Source organism: Callithrix jacchus, chromosome 2 (genome assembly GCF_049354715.1).
Source record: "Callithrix jacchus isolate 240 chromosome 2, calJac240_pri, whole genome shotgun sequence".
Taxonomy (NCBI): Eukaryota; Metazoa; Chordata; class Mammalia; order Primates; family Cebidae; genus Callithrix; species Callithrix jacchus.
Window position 1 is genome coordinate 168,545,671 of NC_133503.1, and position 12,437 is coordinate 168,558,107.

At 35.3% G+C, this 12,437-nt stretch overlaps 1 protein-coding gene across 3 annotated transcripts in view; it reads right to left on the reverse strand.

Annotated features, from left to right (window-relative positions):
- NIPBL (NIPBL cohesin loading factor) overlaps positions 1-12,437 on the reverse strand; it is a 198,499-nt gene that overhangs the window by 26,399 nt on the left and 159,663 nt on the right. For all 3 annotated transcript variants that reach the window (XM_002745070.6, XM_008992160.5, XM_035291672.3), the window contains 2 exons: positions 3,395-3,503; positions 1,153-1,289 (listed from right to left, as the gene is read on the reverse strand). In XM_002745070.6, the coding sequence (XP_002745116.1) occupies positions 1,153-1,289; positions 3,395-3,503 (246 nt within the window). The remainder of the gene's footprint in view (positions 1-1,152; positions 1,290-3,394; positions 3,504-12,437) is intronic.

Genomic DNA, 12,437 nt, shown 5'->3' on the forward strand with positions numbered 1-12,437 from the left:
CTTTAAGCTTCAGTTTCCTTATCTGTAAAACAGAGATACTTCATAAAGTAAATGAGATTATACATGTAAACCATTTAACTCACTATGCCGTCATATATACTTTAAAGATTTATTTGCTGGATAATTTTACTTGAGCAGTGTCTTACTTTTCATACCTTATTTTATAGTGTATGTTAATATTAACTTAACAGTCTAACATCTCTGGTATGATATTAGATTTTCCGTATTTAATATACTGCTCAATTATAAAAATTAAAAAATATATTTATAATAAAATATAAATAAAAAATTTAAAAAGACTGTATAAAAAATATAAAGCATATAGACAATATCCTTAGGTGCCATAAATGGACCTCTGTTAGAGGCTGTTGGCTCTCAATTTTGGAGAACGACTAAGGTTGACTGTTGTTCCTCATTAATGTGCATTAGATGGGAAGTAATGCTAGTCTTTTTTTTTTTTTTGAGTTGGAGTTTTGCTCTTGTTACCCAGGCTGGAGTGCAATGGCACAATCTTGGCTCACTGCAACCTCTGCCTCCTGGGTTCAAGCGATTCTCCTGCCTCAGCCTCCTGAGTGCTGGGATTACAGGCACACGCCACTACGCCTGGCTAATTTTGTATTTTTAATAGAGACGGGGTTTCTCCATATTGGTCAGGCTGGTCTTGAACTCTCGACCTCAGGTGATCCATCCGCCTCAGCCTCCCAAAGTGCTGAGATTACAGGCATGAGCCACCATGGCCAGCAGTAATCCTAGTCTTTGTGTGCTTCAAGCAATAGGTATCAATTTATATATTTTTTATTATATTATAAATGACAGACAAATGAAAAGTAAATTCAGGATCCAAAAGATAGTAAATTTCTCAAAGACAGGAACTCTGCTTCATTCCCTTGGAGATCTTAACAATAGCTATAACATTTGGTAAGTATTTACTGAGGATTTGGCTTGAGGAGCTTACAGCAAAATGGAACCTCAACCTTATTTATAGTATATCACACGTGATGTTTATAGATCACTTGCTACAAACCGAACATATATCTAAGTAAATGACACAGTTGATCTGTCAGTGAGAATGTGGTTGATGCATGTGAATTCTAAATTTAAAGCACTTAATGTCTTCTATGAGATACAAAAATAAGATAGCTCTATACTTACACTACATTTAGTGGTAAGGTATGGTTGCATAGTCATTGCATGTTTAACCATGAGCTGGGGTCTTATTTTGCTGAATAAGAACAAAGTGGTTATGCAAGCTACCAATCTTCCAGAATTCACACCTTTATTGTCAGAGTCTGGAAAAACAAACAGAGAAATAAGACACTAAAATGTGACAAGGAAGTGGAAATTATACAGAATATTATTTAAATTAATTAATATTATCCCCTAAATAGGTCCAGTATAGGCAGACCCTCAATATAATGAATTAGTAGTTCTTATGATACTAGATTTTCTCCATCTAATTTTTTCTTTGGTATAGAAATCACACACACTCAAGATAAAAAACAAGAGGCCATGCTATCTATGGAAGGCAAATTTTACACTAATGGAAATTGGGAAGTTAAGGGATGGGCTTTTGGGTATAAATGTGGTATTGGTTAATACCTAAAATTAATTGGCTAGGTGTAATGGCTCACACCTGTAATCTCAGCACTTTGGAAGGCCATACAGGAAGAAGGCTTGAGTCTATGAATTTGAAATCAGCCTGGGCAACATGGCAAAACCCCATCTCTACAGAAAAATAAAAAATTAGCCTGGTGTGGTGATGTGCACTTATAGTCCCAGTTACTCGGGAGGCCGAGGTGGGAGGACTGCTTGAGCCCAGGAATTCTAGGTTGCAGTGAGCTATGACTGCACCACTACACCCCAGCCTGGATGACAGAGTGAGACCCTGTCTTTCAAAAAAAAAAAAAAAAAAAAAGGAAGTGAATACAGGAAAGAAACTTACTGGAGGTGAAACTGTGTTTAAGGGTACTAGGAAAAAAGAGATATTGCTGTGGTAGAAGAATGTTAAAAAATGGGACCAACAAACCGAAATTGGAATAGTGCTATCAGACAGCTCTAAATAAAGTGTTGTTCAGGTGGGAAGAAAATGTTAATTAGGAAATACACTAGTTCTTAGGAAACTAATTTTTAGAGGGAATTAGCAACTTTTTAACATTAAGGGACATCAGTATCACCCCTAAATTCCAGAATGCGGAAAAACAACAGCAAAAAAACCAAACAAACAAAAAAAAAACAACAAAAAACGGAACAAGGAGATAAAAAGAAAAAAGGCTGGGCGTGGTGGCTCACGCCTATAATCCCAGCACTTTGGGAGGCTGAGGAGGGCAGATCATGAGGTCAGGAGATCGAGACCATCTGGCTAACTCAGTGAAACCCCATCTCTACTAAAAATACAAAAAATTAGTTGGGCATGGTGACACGTGCCTGTAATCCCAGCTACTCAGGTGGCTGAGGCAGGAGAATCCCTTGAATCTGGGAGGCGGAGGTTGCAGTGAGCCGAGATCACACCACTGCACTCTAGCCTGGGCAAAAGAGCGAGACTCTGTCTCAAAAAAAAAAAAAAAAAAAAAAAAGAAAAAAAAAGGTATATATGGGGAAAAAAAAGACTGCATAAAAAATATAAAGTACATCAACAACTTCCGTAGGTGCCATAAATGGACCTCTGTTAGAGGCTACTGGCTCCCAGTTTTGGAGAATGACTGAGGCTGATTGTTGTTCCTCATGAATGTGCATTAGATGGTAAGTAATGCTAGTTTTTGTGTGCTTAAAGCAATGGGTATCAATTTTTATATTTCTTATATAATCGTTTATTTATAATTGATTAAAATTTTCAGGTTTGTGATTGGCAAATAATGTGAGAGATAATATAAAACGTAAGTACTTAAATAATTTGTGATTTATAAATTTTAATAAATTTCTAGCTCAAAATTAAGCAAACTTTTATGTAACAATTATAAATAATAAATATTAGGAATGTAATACAAACCTTTAAAAACATTTTTATAATAGCTAAAACAATTTCATTTTGAGAGACCATTTTATATGACTTAGAAGGTAACAATTTTATGATGAGCATCATTAGCTAGATACCTATTAGCCTCTGAACTTTTATTCTTATTCAATGACATCTAAAATAGTAATATGCTATTGAAAGATATGTAAAAGAGATGAGGCACATGCTTTTATTACAATGCTCTAGACAATCTTAACAATATAATCTAGGATGCAACATCAAACAGATATCTATATAACAAAAAATGTATTTCATTTCAAAGTGAAGTAATCATTAGATAAGCAGAGCCAGAGGCAAAAATGAGAAATGTGCTCAAAGTATTTAATAATATCTTATAAAATCAACTAAAGACCAATATATATATATATGAAAATGTCTTACCAGCTAGAGATTCCTCATATTTAAGAATGTGCTCAACTAGGTTATCAACAAGTTGAGTACAAGCTTTCTTCACAGGTTTATATGAGGAATCCTCTTCAGACTTCAACAACTATATATGTATATATACAAAAAAAGATCCGGGTATAAATATTCATTAGGCAATAATAATAATATCAACACATTAAACATGTCCATAAGTAATATACTTTTCAAGTTGTCCTTAACAATTTAATACTCAAAGTGCAAATAAAGCAAAAATATATATGTTTAAAAATATCTTATAAACCAGTAATTTACCAATACTTCCAAACAATTTTACTATGAAGTACTTAAACTGCTGTGTAAGACCTAAGGTAAGATGTGAAAGATGCAAAAAAGGTGACCTTCCCTTTCTCCCTATTCACATAATACAAGTTGAATTACTTTAAGGAATTAATAACTGTAACTGCATCTGAATTGCACCTTAAAAGACAATTATAAAACATAAGGGTAGATTTCTTTACTGCATTATCCTTTGCAAAATCACAAACAATGCTAGGAAAGTGTTACGAATAATGAGATGAGGATAGAGAGCATTCTAAATACAGCTAGAAAGTAAAACCAATCTAATCTTTCATAATCAAAGGTCAACAGAAAAGTCATAAGGTATATCTGTTTTGCTAAGAAAAACTAGCTAATATAATTCTGGGGATACTGAAGGAATCTAAAGGTGTATTTGATTTCTATGAAGAGTTCCACTGCTATTAAATATTACTTTCTCTGCAATAATGAAAATATTCTATATCCTTGCTATCCAATATGGTTCCCAAGAGTCACATGCAGCTATTAAGCACTTGGCATTGTACCTACTGTGACTGAGGAATTAAAATTAAATAAAATAATAACTGAAATTAACATTGAAAAAAATGCACGTGGCTTATATTGGGCAGCACAAGTTTAAACTTTCCCTGAAAGGTACATAAATGATTAAAACAACTGACAGCAACCAGAAAAACAAAATACACACACTGCCCCTTTTCCTCCAATTTAAAGAAATAAGTAAAGCAGACAGCTCCAATGTACTAGGTTTCAACTCTGAACCACAAATTCTTCCTGCCTCACTCTATAATTTCCTTAATGCAGCGATTGATATCATATTCTAATTTGATCTTTTCTGAGACAGGGTCTCAGTCTTACCCGTGCTGGAGTGCAGTGGCAGAATCAAAGCTCACTGCAGCCTTGACCTCCCCAGCTCAGCCTCCCACACAGCTGGGAACCACAGGCATGCACCATCATGCTTGGCTTACTTTTGTATAGTTTGTAGAGATGGGGTTCTCCATGTTGCCCAGGCTAGTCTTGAACTCTTGGGCTCAAGCGATCCACCTGCCTCAGTCTCCCAAAGTGCTGGGATTACAGGCATGAGCTACCACGCCCCGTCTAGCTTAGCCTTCTTTTAGGCAGAAGTAGAAAACTATCCTCTCTCATCCTAGGTTATTCTTTTTCATTTCCAAGGCTTCAGGTACACACAAAATAATTAATTCATGACACACCGTTGCCACTCACATATGCCCTTTTAATTTGCTAATAAATAATGGCATATTATGAACCCAAATCAAGAAGACTATTTTTAGTATCTTATATCTCCCAATGTGCTCCTTCCCTTATTCTATCTTCCTGTTTCACACTTAAGGTAACCACTATCAGAATTTACCATCTCCTTGCTTAAAAAAAAGTCTAAGCTGTATGCTATCTATAGCTTTCTTTGATTTTCTACTTTCTAAAAGGCAGTATACTTGATGTAGTCTTCTGAGACTTACTTTTTTCACTCAGCATTATGCCACTATGACATAAGTTGTTGCATATAGCTGTATTTTACTGATTTTCATTGCTGTACAATAGCCCACCACGTGCCTATACCTTAATTCATTTATCTGCTCTTTTGTAGATAGGTTAATCCCAATGTTAGTACAATGAGCATTTTTGTATATGCCTCCTGATGCAAATATGCAAGATTCTTTTGTGTATATATATTTGAAGTTGAACTGCTGGGTCACTGGATATATGCATGTTCAACTTCACAAGATAATGCTTTTGAGAGATAATTTTATGAAATCATTGTTTTTCAAAGTGGCTGTAATATTGTCTCAATTATTATATGTATTAAGAGATGCTATCTGATCTCTCTTTTCCATCACTTGTGACTGACTTCTCCATTTTTTTCAATAAAATGGTATAAAATGTGGTCTTGATTTGTATTTCTTACTTTACTAGTGGGGTTGAGCACAGTATAGGCCCTATATGCTATTTTTCTCCATGAAACACCTATTAATAAACTTTACCTATTTTTCTACTGGAACTTTTTGACTTACACTGGTTTTGTAGGATAGGAGTTCTTATGTATGTATTTATTTATTTATTTATAATTTATTTATTCTCAGTATTAATTGTTTGTTGGTTATATATGTGCCAAGTATCTTCTCCATTTTATGACTTGTGTTTTTACTTTCTTCAGTCTTTTAAGGGTAATGGTTTTGGTGACTTGTTTAAGACATCCTTTCCTACCCAAAGATCAAAAAGATATTCAGCCTGGACATGGTGGTGCATGCTTGTAGTCTCAGCTACTGAAGTGGCTGAGGCAGGAGGATCACTTGAGCCTAGGAGTTTGAGTCCAGCCTGGGCAACACAGCAAGACCGCGCGATTAAAATAGTCATACATATTTTAATATATATATAATAATTATACATATTAAATATTATAATGATATAGTATATATTTATATATAAAATATAAAATATATATACGTGTGTGTGTGTGTATAAATACATTTTTTTCTCCTATATTTTCTTCTAAAAGTTTTAAAGTGGCTGGGCATGGTAGGTCACACCTGTTAATCCCAGTACTTTGAGAAGCTGAGGCGGAAAATAATGAGGTCAGGAGATTGAGACAATCATGGCTAACACAGTGAAACCCTGTCTCTACCAAAAATACAAAAAATTAGCCAGGCATGGCGGCACGTACTTGTAGTCCCAGCCACTGCACTCCAGCCTGGCAACAAAGCAAGACTCCATCTAAAAAAAAAAAAGTTTTAAAGTTTTGCTTTAATCTATATGGAGTTGATTTCTGAGTTGAAGTAGGAATCTTTTTTTTTTTTTTAGACAGTCAACTATGTCCCAACCCCATTTACTAAACGGTCTATCTTTTCTCCATAATCTGCAGTGCCACTTCTGTTTAATAGCAAGCATATTCTACATGTGTAAGCCTGTTTTCTGGGCTCTCTATCCTGTTCCATTGTTCTTTTTAGTACTCGTCTACTTATGACTACTCTTAATTACTGTATCTTTAAAAATAAATCCCGATATTTTATAAGGCAAGTCAGTGCTCCAGCTTTTTCAGAAATTATTTAGATATTTTTACCTGTTCTCTGCTCTTCTATATACATTTTGCAATCACCTTGACATTTTAAATATTTTTTATCATAATTTTGAAGAGAGCTCAGTTTCCCATTTTGCATTATTTTCATTTTAGGTTTTGTAGTTTTATCTGTCAGATTAAGGAATTTGCATTTTATCCTTGTTTATTATAGGTAATCATTAAAGGGTACTGAATTTTAACAAAATTTTTTCTTGCCTGCTCTGAAATGATTTTCTTCTACTTTAATTATTAGCCACATACTCATGATATAAATAATTAATCAAGGTGCATACAATTTTTTTAAAAGTATAATTTAGTTTGCTAATTTAAAAAATACCTTTTTTAAAGGTACCAACACTCCCAGTGATATAGGCACATTTTTTATACCATCTTTATCTTTTATTATGAAAAACTTCAGGTATACAAGAAAATTTTATCATGACTCTCTAACCACCATCATCTAGATCCTACCAGTGAAAATATTTGTGTGTGTGTGTGAGAGAGAGGGTCTGACTTTGTTCTCCAGAAGAAAGTGCAGTGGCACAATCATAGTTCACTGTAGCCTAAAACTCCTGGGCTCAAGTGATCCTTCTGCCTCTGCCTCCCAAGGCACATCTCACAATGCCCAGATAATTTTATTTACTCATGTTTTTTAGAGATGAAGTCTCGATATGTTATCCGGGCTGGTCTAAAACTCCAGGCTTCAAATGATCCTCCTGCCTCAACCTCCTGAGAGGCTGAGATTGTGGGTGCAAGCTATTGAGCCTGGCTCCTTACCTTTAAGATTTTATTCTGCTGGGATGTGCTTGTGTGTGCACGCATGGGCACAAACACACACGTGTGTATAGATGTATGCATATGTATTTGTGTACACACACCTATATCCATTTTACTTTCAATGCCATTTCAAAGTAAACTGGAGACTTCGCTATATTCTCCATTTTTTCCTTGAGATAAAACTTACATGCAATGAAATGCACAAATGTTTAGCACACATTTGCTCAGTTTTGTCAAATGCATTCACTACTGTAACTCAAGTCCCTACACCATGATACAGAACAGTTGTTCTCAATCTTTAACTTATATCCCAATCATCTGCGGTTAAAATTTCTAATAAATCCCCAGGTAATTTTGGTAACTTTCAGAACCACTGATAGAGACCATTACTATCATCCCTGAAAGTTTTCTCATGTCCCTTCCCAGTCAATCCCCAGCCCACTGCAATCACTCTTCTGATTTTTGCCAGTATAGATTAGTTTTACCTCTCCTAAAATTTTGTAAAAATGGAATCATAATATATACTCTTCTGTGTAAGGCTTTACTCTGCATAATGTTTCATTATTCATCTATGTTGCTGTATGTATTGACAGTCTGTTCCTTTTTGATGTGGAGTACTATTAAATTGTATGGAATTGTCATAGTTTATTCATACATTCACTGGTTGATAGAGATAAAGTTTTATTGCAAACTCAGAAATATTTTACTTTGGATTACAAAGGACAGGAACAGATGAAATATGAGTTACCCTTGCCTGTATTTTCCTTACAAACTAAAAAAGAGTCAGTCTTAGATCATAAGTAATTAAAATGAATGGCATCGTAAAAATCTATTTAATTTCTGTGTACCCATCACAGGACTATGAATGTGTTTTTTGAAGAAGACTGTCATACAGGGCTGCTCAATTTATGGTAAATGAATTGGAGTACATTTCAGAAATAAAAAAATGTGAGGACCTTCATGACAGATGTCATTCTTTCACATTCTACTGAAAAAATGACAAAAAACTATGAATTGTTAAAGGCTATAAAGGAATGATAGCTCCATACATTTAAAAATGATATACTGGCTGGGCATGGTGGCTTACGCCTGTAATCTCAGCCCTTTGGAGGCTGAGGAGTGTGGATCACCTGAGGTCAGGAGTTTGAGACCAGCCTGGACAATATGGTGAAACCCCATCTCTACTAAAAATGCAAAACATTAGCTGGGTGTGGTGGAAAAAATAGTTGGTTAAACATGGTGGCGCATGCCTGTGGTTCCAGCTATTTGGAAGGCTGAGCAAAGAGGACTGTTTGAGCCAGGGAGGTCGAGGCCACAGTGAGCCATGATTGTGCCACTGTACTCCAGCCTGTGCGACAGAGTGAGACCCTGTATCAAAAAAAAAAAAAAAAAAAAAGACATACTAACATAATTATTAAGACAATGAACATAGTTTAGTACATGTGGGAATTTGAAGCTATTTCAGTAGTACTTCAAGTTTCCCTAGAAAAACATATTCAATAAATGGGGAGAGTCAATGATCTACAAAAAACAAACAACAACACCCCAAAAACCCAATCCAAAAATAAAAATTAGAAATATCTGAACTTGGACTGAATGCAGTGCATGTACATGTGGTCATGTAAAAACTGTAAATATGTTAATTATTCTGGACTCAAGAATTTATAGTAACTCCAGCAGTCCATTCTTTATAACCTTCCTAGCTTCTCTTAACATTTATACATACATGTTATAATTGCTCAGGGTAGTTATGTCTCTGTCACATATATATGAGTTTGCTTTCTTTCACGAAACCAAACTCTGCTAGTATAAGGAAATATATCACCAAGTCACAATATCATTGGTAAACTAAGTTGTTGGCAGAAGCTAAAGTAGGAAAGCCTAGAACAGGGAGCATGAATAGGATGGATAAACTAACTTACTAACTAAATAGATGGGACTAGAGAATAAAGATACAAAGAATGTACAAATAAAACTATCATTGTTAAGAGATTATAAATCTGGTCAGCTCCCTTCTGCTTCTAACTTGCTAATACAGGAGGATATTATTAGACTTTTTTTTTAGTAATAGTAAATAGTGACATTTCTAACAGTTACACTGAATCCTTACTTAATCATTTATAATAATCAAATGAAATATATGATTTAGAGCTTTTTAAAAATCATGATGTATCCTTTGTCATGGCTGACATAAACTTAACTAAGGTGGCTATAAGACTCTATGATACAGTGCAAATTATTTGATTTAGGAAAGAAATGATGCCAAATATATCATATAAAATGAAAGATTATTTAAGAAGACAGTCTAAGATTAGAGATTGAAAACACAGGAAAACACCATGAAGGTTTTTTAAAAAAGACATCTTAAGAAAGTAATGTACTACAATTTTACCACCCACCAAAATGGCTAAAGTTTTAAAAAAAGACTGACAATGACAAGAATTGATGAGGATGTGGAAGAACTGGAACTTTCTTTCTTTCTTTTTTTTTCCCTCCCCACAGTAGTAGTGGGAGTCCAAGTTTCTTTACAAGTCTTATGTATCCTGTATTGGGTGCGTACACATTCAGGATTGTCAGCTCTTCTTGTTGCATTGATCCTTTTACCATTATGACCTCTTTTGATCTTTGTTGCTTTAAAATCCATTCCATCAGAGGTGAGAATTGCAACCTCTTCTTTTTATTTATTTATTTATTTTTGCTCTCCATTTGGTTGACAAATCTTTCTCCATCCCTTTGTTTTGACTCTTTATGTATCCTTGCATGTAAGATGGGTCTGGATATAGCATACTGATGGGTTTTGGCTGTATCTTTTGATTGGGGGATTTAGTCAATTCAAATTTAAAATTATTGCCATTTGATGTTAGCTGGCTATTTTGCCCATTAGTTGATATAAATTCTTCATAATGTTGATACTCTTTACTTTTTGGTATTTTTTAAAAAGGCTAATACTGGGTGTTCCTTTCTATGTGTAATGCTTCTTTCAGAAGCTCTTGTAAAGCAGGCCTGGTGGTAATGAAATCTCTGAGTACTTGCTTATTCACAAAAGATTTTATTTTTCCTTTGATTGTAAAGCTTAGTTTGGCTGGATGTGAAATCCTGGGTTGAAAGTTCTTTTCTTTAAGAATGTTAAATATTGGTCCCCACTCTCTTCTGGCTTGTGGGGTTTCTGCTAAGAGATCTGCTGTGAGTCTGACAGGCTTCCCTTTGTGGGTAACCTGACCTTTCTCTCTGGCTGCCCTTAGTATTTTCTCCTTCATTTCAACCCTGGTGAATCTAACGATTATGTGCCTTGGGGTTGCTCTTCTTGAGGAATATCTTTGTGGTGTTCTCTGCATTACCTGCAGTTGAATATTGTCCTGCCTTGCTAGGTTGGAAAAGTTTTCCTGAGTAATATCATGAAGAGTATTTTCCAGCTTGGATTCATTCTCTTTGTTGCATTCAGGTACACCTATCAAACGTAGATTAGGTCTTTTCACATAGTCCCATATTTCTTGGAGACTTTGCTCATTCCTTTTTATCCTTTTTACTCTATTCTTGTCTTCTCGTTTTATTTCATTAAGTTGGTCTTCAACCTCTGATATCCTTTCTTCTGCTTGATCAATTCGGCTGTTAAAACTTGTGCATACTTCACGAAGTTCTCGTGTTATATTTTTCAACTCTGTTAATTCACTTATATTCCTCTCTATATTATCTATTCTTGTTAGCATTTCATCAAACCTTTTTTCAAAGTTCTTAGTTTCTTTGCATTGTGTTAGAACAAGTTCCTTCAACTCCCAGAATTTTCTTATCATCCACCTTCTGAAGCCTCCCTCTGTTAATGGAACGCAGTCTTTCTCCATCAGGCCTTGTTCCGTTGCTGATGAGGAACTGTAATCTGTAGAGGGAGAGGCATTCTGATTTTGAGTATTCTCAGCCTTTTTAGGCTGGTTTCTTCCCTTCGTTATAAATTTATCCATCTGTCGTCTTTGTAACTACTGCCCTTCTAATTAGGTTTCTGAGTGGACGTCCAATTTATTGATTCCCAGAACTGGAATCTGAGCAACCCATTGCGCCGGCTAAAACAGCGGTGTTAAGATCGATGGTGCTTTTCTGCACCAAAAACCGCCGTGCCAAGGGCTGGCAAAACAGCTGCGCTGGCCACAAGAGTTGCGGTGGCGACCCGTGGGGCTCCTCCGCTGGGAATCTCCTGGTCCGTGAGCAACAAAAATTCGTCTAAAAGTATGGCGTCCTCTTGTTTTCTGTGCTTTCACTGGGAGCCACAATCCCGAGCTGCTAACGATCAGCCACCTTGGATCTCTCTCCCTACGGAACTGGAACTTTCATATACGGATGGTGGAAATGAAAAATGGTTTAACAATTTCGGAAAAACATTTTGGCAGTTTCTCACTAATCACATGACCCTGTAATCACATTCTTAGGAATTTACTCAAGATAAATGAAAACATACATCCACACAAAACCTTATACACCAATATTCACAGGAGCTGTTATTCATAACAGCCCCAAACTCGAAAGAACCCGAAAGTCCAAAAAATGGTGAATGATAAATTGTGATATATACACACTATTGAAACTACTCAGCAATAAACAGGTATATTAATATATTAGCAACAAGAATGAATCAACATTTTAAGTCAAAAAAGTCAAACACAAAAGATTACATAGTGTATGAGTTCGTTGATATTAAATTCTAAAAAGGTACAACTATAGTGACAAAAAGTAGATCAATAGTTTTCTAGGGCCAGGAAGAAAGGATCAACTGCAAAAGAGCATGAGAAAGGTTTTTAGGGTGAGATCCTGTGTGTTCATTGTGCTGGAGGTTACATGACTGTATATAATCACTTAAATTCATAAAAATCAATCACTGAAAATGGG